At 38.2% G+C, this 14,721-nt stretch overlaps 1 protein-coding gene across 21 annotated transcripts in view; it reads right to left on the bottom strand.

Moving 5' to 3' along the window:
* The window catches only part of EIF4G3 (eukaryotic translation initiation factor 4 gamma 3), a 338,664-nt gene that overhangs the window by 160,032 nt on the left and 163,911 nt on the right, over positions 1–14,721 (bottom strand). For 12 of the 21 annotated variants that reach the window (XM_064589818.1, XM_064589816.1, XM_064589800.1 and 9 more), the window contains 2 exons: positions 3,273–3,368; positions 1,780–1,893 (listed from right to left, as the gene is read on the bottom strand). In XM_064589818.1, coding sequence (XP_064445888.1) covers positions 1,780–1,893; positions 3,273–3,368 — 210 coding nt within the window. The remainder of the gene's footprint in view (positions 1–1,779; positions 1,894–3,272; positions 3,369–14,721) is intronic. The other 9 variants (XM_064589811.1, XM_064589804.1, XM_064589813.1 and 6 more) reach the window with 1 other exon arrangement.

Here is a 14,721-nt window from a genome sequence, read left to right as displayed (position 1 = left end):
CTATGGACATCAAGTTTCAAGAATAGGCAATACCACCCACGTGGTATGAAAGTAGGGAGTGGAAGTGAGATGTTTCTTCATGACACTTTTGAAGAAAATGGGAGAGAAGGGCCATGTTAAAAAATTAACCTGAGTACAGCAGTACCTGTCTTATCACTGTTCCACAGAAAGGTCCCATTTCTAAGGCTCTAAAATAAAAGTTGCAACTTCATATATTTGGAAGATTCCAGTCAAAAGAGAACTTTCTATGAGCAAGAGGAGTACCTTATAAAATTACAAATATACTTAAACAAAACAAAACAAAACACAAGTTAGTGGGAAAGTACCCTAGTCTATTTTGCACTAGTCACCATTGGCTATTGAGCTTTCCACTTGGAATGACAATAGTCTTAATCCTATGGGTAACTGTAAGCAACAGAACAAACTGTAGTCGCTGCTGGCTCATATTAAAAATAGAAACTTTCATTTCTTTCTTTTCTTTTTTTTTTTAAGGGGTCTTTAAGATGGTGAGGACTGTAGATATTAAGGAAAGCAGCCTTCTGTGAACTTGGACCCAATGTTAATGCCACCCACCCACCCACTCACTCACTCTTCTGGGCACAGTTGGCAACAGGGCAGGGACAACATAACACTGATGTATCTTTGGCACTTAGCACCACAAAATATAACCAGTGGATACAGGTTACTGCAAAAGCCAAACAGTTCCCCCTCTTTCAATTAGGCATTTAAGAGGTATTTTATTTTGGAGGCTATTTAAAAATAAACTATTGTTTAAAGAGTTCCAGCATAACCAGAAAATGAACAGATAGGTAGCTAATCAGTACCTTTTTCCTTTTAAACAAGATTTTCAATAATATGAATTTAACTAAGATACTATACATCAAATAGAAATATGGACACAAAGATAACCTGAAAGAGGGAGGGGGCCACTTGAAGGCACTTGGATTGCAAAGGCAGCTGTCCAGGGAAGAACAGAATGGCCTAAACTGTGCAATTGCCAATGGCCCATTAATGCAGAAATAGAATGGAGTAAGCTTTAGCTGCTCTACAAAGCCATGGGAAGGGTCCCTTCCTTAGTGCAACAGCTTACCTCTCCTCACCAGTTGGGATAGCTGTGGGATGGATGAGACTAGACTATGGCAACTTGGGATGTAGAAAGAAAATGCAATCCTGTCAAATTTCATATCCCAACTTCACCCTCCCAGCACCAACACAAATGAAATAAAGAAAACTGGACCCAAAACAACAAGCAAGAGTAGTCTAGGGTTTGCTAGTCTTGCACTTGTTTTGGGATATGTAATGGAATGTTATGTGTGTGGTTTTTAGTAATGGGGGTGATAATGGTCACTAGCAGAGCAGATGGCAAAAATTGCATAGAGGATAGTATCTGAAGAGTTTATGACCACAGAAAAATGGCTGACAACTACAGACAATTTCCTCTTTGATATTCAATTATAAAATGGAAAGAGGGAAAAAGAAGCCTTGAAATTTATCTTTTAAAATCAAATTTATCTGAAAGGGATATCCCTCTTCGAGTTTAAAATAAAGAAAAATCTAAACCCCAAATTACTCCTGTCTAATTCCCAATCAAGAAGACCCACCCAATTTGTTATTCTTTTCCCCAGTATGCCTGGCAGAAACTGCCATGCTAGGTTAGACTTTCAGAGAAGAAGCAATCAAAGCATTTCTGTTCATCAGCCAATAAATGGATGTGGTCAAAAATAATGAGTGCCAGAGGCACCACTGCCTGCAAGAAGTACAGTTTGTTATATTGCTTACAATGCAGTATTTTATCCAGCCTCTTCCAGCCAAGGACCTGTAAACGGGAGTCTGTTCCAAAACCTTCCTCCTCTTCCAGTTGTCTGTGCAATGTATTGGCACTGTTCTGCTGGGCTGTCAAAAAAACTGGTTTAGAGATGCAGCTCTTCAGTCAGGTTTTGCGCCAGTTCTAACCATGTAAATTTCTTTTCTTTCAATAATTATAAAAGGGGGATGGGGGTGAAGAGGGCCATAGAATTCTTTGTAATAAGAGCTTACCATAATGTCCCATGTTTAATGACTAGAAGCAGGGCCTATCTAAATTAATCTGGTGAGATCTCAGGCCCACTCCAAGTAGTCAAGTATCCACATCCCCAAACCACTCTCAGAACACAACTTGCATCAGACATCTTGTTGATCATTTCAGGAAAAAAAAAAGACAAGCATACAGGCAACTAGGACCAAAGTCCCACCTCTTTAGAAAGGTTCTTCCACCCCCTGGGGAGAACCAGGATCTAAGAACAGGTACTGGAGAAGAGGGCAATAGGGAAAAGGAAGACAGGAAGAGGGTAAGAAAGAGATTACATTTTGGTGCAGTCTATGATCTCTAGTTCTTTGAGCAATCTTTCATACATTTCAACATTTCTCAGTTCATGCATAAAACCAAATGAACAGGAGCTAATGCAATGAAATACCCCTATACTACAGGCAAAAAAGCAGGGGTAGGGAACCAAACAAAGATACCTATACTGAGGAAAACACAGAGCTGAGATACAAGTAGGAATGTGAGATACAATGTGAGATGTTACAGAAGCACCTTCTGGCAAAAACTAGTCATGCAGGGCAGGAAACGACGTTCTAAGGAATGGACAGCTGAAGCAACTGTATACTTTTGTGAAGCAGAAGGATGAACCTTGAGTAAATTCTCAGTCTTTGCAATATTTATTGCAATCCATGTAAAGGATGAGCAAAGAGGATGATAGCATTTTAATTTATATGACAATTTATTTAACATCTGAAAAATGAATACACCATTGGTGTATGTCATGCATATGTCCAAACTGTCAAATGATTAGAACTGATCTAGTGACACCAATTCAGAAATTTACTTCCCAAACCACTGAAATTTGAGAGTCTAATTAATGAAATTTAATTTACTTTTAAAATCACTGTGCTTTACTCTCCTCCGGAATTGTGAACAGTACAACAAATTAAGAGTTGAAATGAACCTGAATGCAACCAGATTTAAAAAAAAAATCATGCCACAGAAAAGTAAAAGAAGATAAAAAGCTCCATTTCTTCTTTCTCTCAATAAATTTAAATTATTCCTATATTAGAAGTCTGAAAATGCAGTGCTAATCAATAATAATAATAATAATAAATCATAATAAAATAAATTGTCCTTGGAACAAGTTTCCAAAAACAAGTAAAAATTTTAGCCAAAGGAACCCAAGCTCCTAAAAACACAAACTTAAATGGAGAACATTATCTAGAACAAGCTTCTGCGTACTTACCGGAGAACGGGTTTGAGGTTGTGAATTCATTGTCTGAGGGGCTTGAGGGTATACCAACGTGGTTGGACCTGCATTCTGTCCAGAGGGATATGGGGTCTGTCAAAAAATGGCAGAACAATATCATATTTTGAATATATATATGGCAGGGTAACTCAAAGTATTAAAAAGAAATTTATAGAAGTATTTACTAGTATGGTTTATAGCTATACTTTTAAAAACTTATCTTTACCACAACATGCAGCAATTCAGAATCAGAGCAGCATTTTTAAGAGGTTACCTTAAACCTCCTGATAAGGAGACATCTGCAACCCAATGACTAGGAAAATGATTTGATAACTGAAGTACAAAGAGCACTCACTGTCAATTCATCTATTTCTGAAATGGACAGACCATGCCACAAACAAAATCAAACATAGCTGAGAGAACTTGTTACTGCTGTGGTGAGCTTTCCAAAGTACCTACAAGCAAAGAAAACCACTGAGGAAGACAGACCAGAGCCAAATTAGCAGTTCACTAAGTTAACTGCTATATTATTGTTGTTCTCTTCCACTGCTTACGCTTTAATCCTTTTACATGACCACTTTTTTTTAATGTAAAAATCTACAATCAATATGAACTTTAGATAAAAGCATGGGATAAGTGGTAGTATGTACTAACCTACCACAGGTTTTCTGAAAATAAGAGAATAAGCTTTTCATTATGAACCCACGTTAAATACTACAAACTAGTATTCTATGTGCTACTGAAACCCAGGGGAAAAAAAAATCAAAAAACCTGTAACATGTTTAAAATGAAATACTGGCAATAGCAATGGACACAGAATCACAGGACTTGGTGTTAAATCCTAACAACTGCCACTTACTTGGGCAAGTAATTTATCTTTCCCATGAATGTAAAAAATAATAACTAATCTACTTCACAAGGAAGTTGCTAAGATAAAATGAAGAAAAATCAATTATTATACAATCACCTTTTATTACCATGGTGCCAATTTTACAAATGGGGAAATCAAAGGTCAGAAAATTTAAGTGTCGGGGCACCTGGATGGCTCAGTTAGTTGAGTGTCTGACTCCTGGTTTTGGATCAGGTTGTGATCTTTTGGGTCAAGAGACTGAGCCCCATGTCAGGCTCCATGCTCAGTGGGGAGTCTGCTTGAGATTCTCTCCCTCTGCCCCTTCCCCCACTGGCTAGCTTGCTCTCTTTCTCCCTTATTCTCTCTCAAATAAATAAAAAAATAAATCTTAAAAAAAAACACAAGTGCCTTATCCAAGGTAACTAAGTAAATGGTATCTCTAGAAAGTATTCTAACTTTGCTTTAAAAGAAAACTCAAAATGACCATTTAGTGGCAGTTCAGCTGGGATTAACAATCTAAAGCAAATGTTTGAGGGGAGGCTGGCTGGCTCAGTCAGTATAGCATTGATACTGGAGTCATGAGTTCAAGCCCCAAATTGGGGGTAGAGATTACATTAAAAAAAAAAATCTTTAAAGCAAATGTTTGAAAAGTTTATAACTTTTAAATAATGAAAACAAAAAAACTAATGACAAAAGTTTCATACTGGACATGGAGAATAATTTGCAATCTTTCAACATGGTAATCTTCTACCCATCTCTAATAACTGACATTAAACTTCTACATCAGGTTAATTTCCCTTTTTACTATAGGTGTACTAAATCTGGCCACAAATTGAAAATTATGACAGCAAGTATCTCACATCTATCAAATAGGTGATAATTGCATCAAATATGACTCAAAAGTTAGCTGCAGATTTCTCATCAAAGATTATTTTTAGCAATGTTTGAAAAATCAAGTTTATGTGTATGTATCACACTCAAACTCTAGAAGGCTGGAGGCGACTATCTCAACTTAATTCAAGTTAACTGTTTCAACTTGAGAGGTAAGTTGATTTCTTTGCCAATTTGAATGTCTTATTTCTTTTTGTTGTCTGATTGCTGAGGCTAGGACTTCTAGTACTACGTTGAACAGTAATGATGAGAATAGGCATCCTTGTCGTGTTCCTGACCTTAGGGGAAAAGCTCTCAGTTTTTCCCCATTGAGAATGATATTCGCTGTGGGCTTTTCATAGATGGCTTTTATGGTATTGAGGTATGTTCCTCTATAGCCTATAGTTTGAAGAGATTTAATCAGGAGAGGATGCTGTATTTTATCAAGTGCTTTTTCTGCATCAATTGAAAGGATCATGTGGTTTTTGTCTTTTCTTTTATTAATGTGCTCTATCACACTGATTTCTGAAAGATGAACCACCCTTGCATTCCAGGAATAAATCCCACCCGGTCATGATGAATAATCCTTTTAAAAATGTACTGTTGGATCCTATTGGCTAGGAATATTCTGGCATCCATGTTCATCAGGGACATTGGTCTGTAATTCTCCTTTTTCATGGGGTCTTTGTCTGGTTTTGGGATCAAGGCCTCATTGAACGAGTTTGGAAGTTTGGAAGCCACCCAGGCACCCCCTACTATTTCTATTTTTTGAAACAGCTTCAGTAGAATAGGTATTATTTCTTCTTTAAATGTTTGGTAGAGGGGCACCTGGGTGGCTCAGTTGTTAAGTGTCTGCCTTCAGCTCAGGTCATAATCCCAGGGTCCTGGGATTGAGCCCCACATCGGGCTCCCTGCTCAGCAGGGAACCTGCTTCTCCCTCTCCCTCTGCTGCTCCCCCCTGCTTGTGCTCTCTCTCTCTCTCTCTGTCAAATAAATAAATAAAACTTTTAAAAAAAGGTCATTTAAAAAATAATAATAATAAATAAATAAATGTTTAGTAGAATTCCCCTGGCAAGCCATCTGGCCCTGGACTCTTGTTTTTTGGGAGGTTTTTGATTACTGCTTAAATTTCCTTGCTGGTTACTGGTCTGTTCAGATTGTCTATTTCTTCCTATTTTCAGTCCTGTTTATAAGTGTGCAGGAATGCGTCCGTTTCTTCTAGATTGTTTAATTTGTTGGCATATAGTTGCTGGTAGTAGTTTTGTGGTTTTTTTTTTTTTTTAAGATTTTATTTATTTATTTGAGACAGAGAGAATGAGAGACAGAGAGCATGAGAGGGAGGAGGGTCAGAGGGAGAAGCAGACTCCCTGCCGAGCAGGGAGCTGGATGCGGGACTCAATCCCGGGACTCCAGGATCATGACCTGAGCCGAAGGCAGTCGCTTAACCAACTGAGCCACCCAGGCGCCCTTTGCTGGTAGTAGTTTCTAATAATTGTTTCTATTTCCTTGGTGTTAGTCATGATCTCTCTCCTTTCATTCATGATTTTATTAATTTGAGTCCTTTCCCTTTTCTTTTGGATAAGTCTGGCCAGAGGTTTATCAATCTTATTAATTCTTTCAAAGAACAAGCTTCTAGTTTTGTTGATCTCTTCTACTGTTTTTTTGGTTTCTATTTCATTGATTTCTGCTCTAATCTTTATTGTTTCTCTTCTCCTGCTTGGTTTAGGCCTTATTTGCTGTTCTTTCTCTAGGTCCTTTAGGTGTAAGGTTAGCTTGTGCATTTGGGATTTTTCTAAATTTTTTTTTAAAGATTTTATTTATTTATTTGACAAAGAGAGGCACAGAGAGAGAGGGAACACAAGCAGGGGGAGTGGGAAAAGGAGAAGCGATGCGGTGCTTGATCCCAGAACCCTGGGATCATGACCCGAGCTGAAGGCAGACGCTCAATGACTAAGCCACCCAGGCGCCCCAGGATTTTTCTAATTTTTTGAGAGAAGCTTGGATGGTTATGTATTTCCCTCTTAGGACTGCCTTTGCAGTATCCCATAGGTTTTGGACTGATGTGTTTTCATTCTCATTAGTGTCAATGAATTGTTTAAGTTAATTTCCTGGTTGACCCAATCATTCTTTAGCAGATGCTCTTTAACTTCCAAGTGTTCGAGTTCCTTCCAAATTTCTTCTTGTGGCTGAGTTCCAGTTTCACAGCATTGTGGTCTGAAAATATGCAGGGGATAATCTCAATCTTTTAGTACCAGTTGAGACCTGATTTGTGACCCAGTATGTGGTCTATTCTGGAGAAAGTTCCATGTGCACTGGAGAAGAATGAGTATTCTGCTGTTTTAGGATGGAATGTTCTGTATATATCTACAAAGTCCATCTGGTCCAATGTGTCATTCAAAGCTCTTGTTTCTTTGTTGATCTGCTTAGATGATCTGTCCATTGCTGTGAGTGCAGTATTGAGGTCTCCTACTATGAATGTATTATTATCAGTATGTTTCTTTATTTTGGTTATTAACTGGTTTATATAATTCGCTGCTCCCATGTTGAAGACATAGATTTTTACAACTGTTAGATTTTCTTGTTGGATAGACCCTTTAGGTATGATATAGTGTCCCTCTACATCTCTTTACTATGGTCTTTGGTTTAAAATCTAATTTGTCTGATATGAGGATTGCTACCCCAGCTTTCTTTAGAAATCCATTTAGTGTGGTAAATGGTTGTCCATCCCCTCACTTTCAATCTGGAGGTGTCTTTAGGCTCAAAATCAGTCTCTTGTAGACAGCATGTGGATGGGTCCTGCTTTTTTATCCAATCTGAAACCCTGTGTGGGAGCATTCAGCCCATTTACACTCAGTGTAGCTATTGAAAGATATGAATTTAGTGCCATTGTATTGGCCTGTAAAGTCTGTTTCTGTAGATTTTCTGTTTCTTTCTGGTCTATGTGACTTATGGGTTTCTCTTGGCTTACAGAATCCTCCTTAATTTTTCTTGCAGGGCTGGCTTGGTGGTCACATATTCTTTCAGTTTCTCCCTGTCCTGAAACCTCTTTCTCTCTCTATCCATTGTGAATGACAGCCTTGCTGGGTAAAGTATTCTTGGCTGCATGTTCTTTTCATTTAGTGCCCTGAATATGTCTTGCCAGCCCTTTCTGGCTTGTCAGGTTTTTGTGGACGGGTCTGATTTTATTCTGATGTTCCTCCTTCCATATGTAAGAGATCTCTTCCCCCAGCTGCTCTCAGGGTAGCTTCCTTGGCTCTAAGATTTGCAAGTTTCACTATTATATGTTGGGATGTTGATCTATTTTTTTTTGATTTTGGGAGGGGTCGTCTCTGCCTCTTGGACACAAATGCTTGTTTCCTTCCCCAGATTAGGGGAGTTCTCAGCTATCATTTGCTCAAATATACCTTCTAGTCTTCTCTCTCTCTCCACCCCCTCAGGGATCCCAATAATTCTGACATTGGAACGTCTCATGGCATCATTTCATTGATCTATTTTCATGGACTATTAGCTGCCTATCCCTATTTTCCTCAGCTTCCTTCCTATCAGTTTTTTTCTAGATCATTGATTCGCTCTTCTGCCTCATTTACCCTGGCTGTTAAGAGTATCCAGTTTAGACTGCATCTTGTTCATAGCATTTTTAAGTTTGGCCTGATTAGATCTCATTTCTGCCCTTAGAGATTCTATATTGTCACTAATCCTTTTTTCAAGCCAGGCTGTTGACTTCATGATTGCTATCCTGAATTCCATCTCTGACATCTTGCTTATATCCATATCCCTTAGTTCTGTGGCAGAGGACATTGTCTCTGGTTCTTTTCTTTGTTGAGAGTTCCTCCTCCTAGTCATTTTGTCGAGGGATGGTTGAATGAATGAACAGAGTATAAAATATCGACCAGACCCAAGCTAGATACACCCTAGCAAAATCTGGAGTGGTCAGACGCCACCATGGAAAAAACAAAGCCAAAATGAAACACAAGAATAAAATTTAAAAATTTTTAAAAAGCGGGGGTAAGGGGGACTATAATCTCTCAGGGTGGACAAGGCAGGGTGTTTCAGTTGTTCCTGGGTGTATTTTGGTCTGTGTGTTAGAGGACACTACGTCCCAAAATTACAAGGAAAGTAAAACTTGTATATATAAAAAGGTAAAACTGAATCTATAAAAAATACAGGTGTGTAAAAATACAAGTTAAAAAGCAACTATGAAAAATAAGTTGAATAACAGACATCTGTTGAAATAAAAAGGGAAAAAGAAAAACACAACAGAGAAAAAGCATGAGAAAAGGAAGAATAAAAGAAAAGAAAAGGAGAATTATATCTGAAAAATAAATAAGTCATGAGGCCACACCTGGAGCTCAATATACAATTTTCCCTTGGTGTTGGGATTTTACAGGCTTATAGGATCCATAGGATTGTCATCCACGTGTTCTTCCAGCCTGTCTTCTGGGGGAGGGGCCTGCCACACTGTTTCTCAGGTAACCAGGCCTGGCGGGGGAGGTGCCCCACCCCGTCAGGAGGATGCGCTCAGTGGAAACCAGTCTTCTGTGTGGCTTTTGTTCCCTGGGTGCTTTCCCCACCTCTTCAGACGATCACAGCAAAAATGGCCACAGCCAAACCTCTGGCCCAGAGCAGAAAAATCTCAATCTGCCCTCTTTAATAGACCCTCCAGGACAAACAATCTCCACTTCTGCGTGCGCCGCTAAAAACTGCAGTCTCCTGCGGTGCGTGCCCACAGCAACTCTCTCAGAGGTAGTATCAGGGGCGGAGTACCAGTGCCCTTTGTGATCCTAAAACCGCAAGCGGCTATGGGCTCGTGGGCACACTCAAAACTCCAGAATCAGTCTGGGTTCCACTCTAAAGCCTTTTCCCAGCCATTACCATTCTGCAAGTTTTTGCCCGGTCGCGGACTCAGGTTCCAGATTTTTTCAGGCTGTTCAAGGAAAGAGTGGTTATCAACAGGCCTGGCTCCCGGTTTATGGCAATTGGAGCTGAGAGTCCCCTCCTGGGCTCGCTGACCATAACCTGCTTCCTGGCTCCAATGCTTGGGCACTCTACCATTTCAGGAATCCATTTTGCTCTGTAGTCCCTCATAACCTGAGACCACAATGCCCTACCTAAAATTCTGCCTTTTCATTTCCTGAGCCCCCTTCAGAGAGGGATGTTTCTCACTAGAGCAAATTTCTAAGGTTCTGATTTTGTGCTCTGGTGTTATATCACTTTCCAGGCACCATTTATGGAGGCTCCCTCCCCCTTCTGTTTATCTTCTGATATCTTCCCACCAATTCATGACTCCACACGTCCTACCTTGCAAAAAGCAGTCGCTTTTCTGTTTTCAGAGATCCAGATATATATTCATACATCTCAGACTGATTTCGTGGGTGTTCAAAATGGTTTGATAGATATCCAGCTAAATTCAGAGGACCAGTTGAAAAGGGGTCCCCCTACTCCTCCACCATCTTGCCTCCTCTCCAAGAGAGGTGAGTTGATTTCTTATCAACTCTGTCTGCACCCTAAGTTGAAAAGTATTTCATCAAGTTTGATGACAACATTTGGATAGAGCTGTAAAATACAGCACCAATTTCATTCTTTATCAATTTAAACAAAGTGATCAAATGTTAAGCAAGCCGTATTCTCAGTGGTAAGGGCTCGCTGGTTTTAGGAAATCTTGATACTTTATTCTCAACATTTAGCTGATGTTGGCTGAAGCAAAACCTTCTGACTGTCAAAATACTAAAGACAACACTGAGATGTACAACTTATAAAAAAAAATACAGAAATGTTCTATCAAGAAGTTATGTGAAAATTTTGCCCTTCCATAGCTAGAGTACTACAGAAAGGAAGAACAGCCTAATTTGTTTTCAGAATAGATGCTGAAAATATGCATAATGGCCATATTTGACCTTATTCAAGATTTTCACTAATATCTTCAACACTGGAGCCATATAAGGCAACACATCTACAGTTAACTGAAAAAGCGGCATGTGAATTACCATTCAGGCACAAGTACTATCATTAGGTAATACACCATTCCTGGCAACACATATAGCTGGTTCTCTGTCAATACTGGCACTGTATCATTGGTCTTATAATGAATACTAATAGAAGAATTGATTTTCCTTTAGCTTGGAATTACTATTTTAAACAGACAAAAAATAATCAAGTAGTTCTACTCAAATTATACGTATGCCAAGAGCAGATTCATATTCTACACAAGCAGTTTCATCTAAACACAAAGCATAGTATCTGATGACAGCCACACACAGAAGTGATTCCACTTTCACAACGTATGCCATTGTGCCATTATGGGGTTTTAATAGAAGCACAGATAAAGGAATTTTGCCAAGAGCTCACTTAGCTTTCTCTCAGAGGATTATTCAACTCTTTGTGGCTGGTTTTAGAAATTTATCTGGAATGATATAAATTGTACCTATCAATGCTACAAAGAGTGCAACTGTGAACGATGCGTCTAGGTTTTTTTCTCTCTTCTCTACATGTAATGACATGATTCACCAAGTTTATGAAGTCATTCTGGAATAACTTGTTTAATATACTACTATACTTTGTTGGAAAATATTGCAAATATTTAAATAGGAACATTCTATAAACATATTTCATAATATCAAATGAATAGAGAACTAGGGACAGATCAACAGACTATCATGTCAGTAGTCATCACAGGTTTTGTTTGCACTTTCTCTTTTTGGACCTTCACAGGTATTACAAAGATTTACTTCTCCAAGGACGTATACATTAATTATTTCTATTTAAACTGCCAATCACTTCACTGTCCAAGTTTACATGAGTTACAGACTTGCAGTCTCATTTTCATCATTACTTTTATGTTTCAATGAACCTTCCTAAGTCACTGATACCTTTTTATCAACTTGGGGAAATAAGAACGCAATAGTAACAACAAAAACTACCAAATGGTGTTAACTGACAAACTGTTAACAGAATACCAGTAAAAAAAAAAAAGAAAGAAAGAAAAAAGTCAACCAAAACAATTTCTGTGCTGCAGACATAACCTTTAAGTCCATAATAACTGTTTAAGAAACAGTGATTTGGATATTTAAAGATAAAAACCTGAGGGTAAATTCCATTGTAAGACAGAACACCATAACATAGCATCTTAGGTCCAGATGTGATGGTTTTTAAAATATAAATATATGAAAAAAGTCAACAAGGATTTTCAATTTTTGCAATATAATACAATGGACTTAAGCCAACAAAAAATAATTGTAACAGGGGTCGCCTGAGTGGTTCAGGCAGTTAAGTGTCTGACTCTTGATTTTGGCTCAGGTCATGATCTCAGGGTCGTGGGATCAAGCCCTGCGTTGGGCTCTGTGATCAGCAGGAGTCTGCTGAAGATTCTCTCTCTCCCTCTGCCTCTCACCCTGCTCTCTCTCTCTCCAACAAATAAATAAATTTTAAAAAATTATAGGGGCGCCTGGGTGGCTCAGTCTGTTAAGCTCTTCATTTGGCTCAGGTCATGATCCCAAAGGTCCTGGCATTGAGACCTGTGTCGGGATCCCTGCTCAGAGGAGAGCCTGCTTCTCCCTCTCCTGCTCCTCCTGCTTGTGCTGTCTCTCTCTATCATATAAATAAATAATATATTTAAAAATAATATTATCCTGTTTAAGACAATTCCTTCATCTGAAACAAATACTACCATAATGACTAAATTCAATATTGTGAATGTGTGTGCATGAACATGCAAATCTGATTGAAAAATGAAGTTACGGCGCAGTTGGTTGGGAGACCAACTCTTGGTTTTGGCTCAAGTCATGATCTCAGGGTCATGGGATCAAGCCCCATGTGGGGCTCCAGGCTCAGCACAGAGTCTGCTTGAGATTCTCTCTCTCCCTCTCCCTTTCCCCTTCCCCATGCTCTCTCTCTCTCAAATAAATAAACCTTAAAAAAAAAAAAAAAGATTAAGTTCCCACAATTTTCCAAAGAGCTATTAGATAATACCTACCATCTTTCATTTTTTAAAATTTTTATTCCAATAAAGTTAACAATAGTGTTACATTAGTTTCAAGTGTACAATATAGTGATTCAACAATTCACACCACATCTTCATTATCCATTAATTTATCAGTGGACACTTGGGCTGCTTCCATAATTTGGCTATTGTAAATAATGCTGCATATATCCTTTTGAATTAGTGTTTTCATATTCTGACATTTTAAATAAGCTTATCTATTTGACACACAAATCCATTTCAAGGAACAGATATATTCATAAGGCCAAATAAAGGGGAGGCATGCTAAATTTCCATGTTTTTCTAGGGAAGAGGTGAAAATACACTAAAGTCAGTCAATGAGAGAATATAAATGCACCTTACTTGTGTAGATTTTTGATACATAAAACTAATATATCCATAAATGCATAAATTTAGATAAGATGTCTTCCTGAGCAAACTTACATTTACTAAGCAAACAGCATCAGCTACTTCAGAGGAACGGGAATCGGAAGGACAGTATAGGATACAACTTACGGTTCTATTTTATACAATTCTGTATTACATGTTTTTCCTTATTCAAGGATCAAAAGAATTGATTACTTTAATACTAAGGACATGAAAATAACCTCTATCCTTCAGCTTCCTCTTCACATGATAGAAAAAAAAAAGTCAGCCAGAAAACACAGTAGGGATTCTGTATTTTGCAAAGTTCTAAATATTCTTGGAACATAAATGTCTCATAAATCTCATAAATCACAATTAAAATTAAATCAACAGTATTTACTGAAATCTAACACAAAGAAGACACTATATATAGCTGTGGGCTAGGTACATAAACGAGGCTGAAGATTTATGGTTGCAGGTCTTTTAAGAACTTCACAACTTAACCAATAAAAGATAGATATAGACGTAAAAATGATTTACTCAGCCATACAGTATGATCTTTCAGTCATTAAAAAAGATACAGAGGGGGCGCCTGGGTGGTTCAGTTGGTTAAGCGACTGCCTTTGGCTCAGGTCATGATCCTGGAGTCCCTGGATCGAGTCCCGCATCGGGCTCCCTGCTCAGCAAGGAACCTGCTTCTCCCTCTGACCCTCCCCCCTCTCATGTGCTCTCTCTCTCGTTCTCTCTGTCTCAAATTAAAAAAAAAAAAAATCTTAAAAAAAAAAAAAAGATACAGAGGAACATGTAATGATATGGAATGAATGGTATTGAGAGAGAATGTTGAAATAAGCACACATATACACAGAAGTTACTAATAGCATTTAAGATTCTCTCTCCCTCTCCCTCTTCCTCTGCCCCTCCCATTTGTACTTGCGCACTCACGCGCACGCTCTCTCTCTCTCATGAATAAACAAATCTTTAAAAAAAATTAAAATATTTTGTTGTGGTAGAAAACATAATACAATTTACAGCTCAACCATTTTTAATTGGACAGTAGTGTTAATAACTATATGCACATTGTGCAAAAGATCCATAGAATTTTTTCATCATTCAAAACTGAACTCCATAACTACTAATTCCACTTAAATTTTATTTATATACATTTAATCTCTTAGATTTTGATTTTAAATAGCCAAATAGGACTAGTTGCTACCATACTGTGCAGCATAGGTATAGAAAGCTGTTAATTCGAAAGTTTTACTCTTCTCATGTCTGTCATTTATATCATTACAAACATCCATTTCTGTGTTTTCACAGAAGTACAATAATATCCAATAAACAAGAGTACAGTATAAAACACTGGAAAGAGATGCAGAGGCCCATAC

Source organism: Mirounga angustirostris, unplaced genomic scaffold (genome assembly GCF_029215605.1).
Source record: "Mirounga angustirostris isolate CCGP_5_RB_7025 unplaced genomic scaffold, mMirAng1.0.hap1 SCAF_4, whole genome shotgun sequence".
Taxonomy (NCBI): domain Eukaryota; kingdom Metazoa; phylum Chordata; class Mammalia; order Carnivora; family Phocidae; genus Mirounga; species Mirounga angustirostris.
This window is presented reverse-complemented; position numbering and strand designations above follow the sequence as displayed.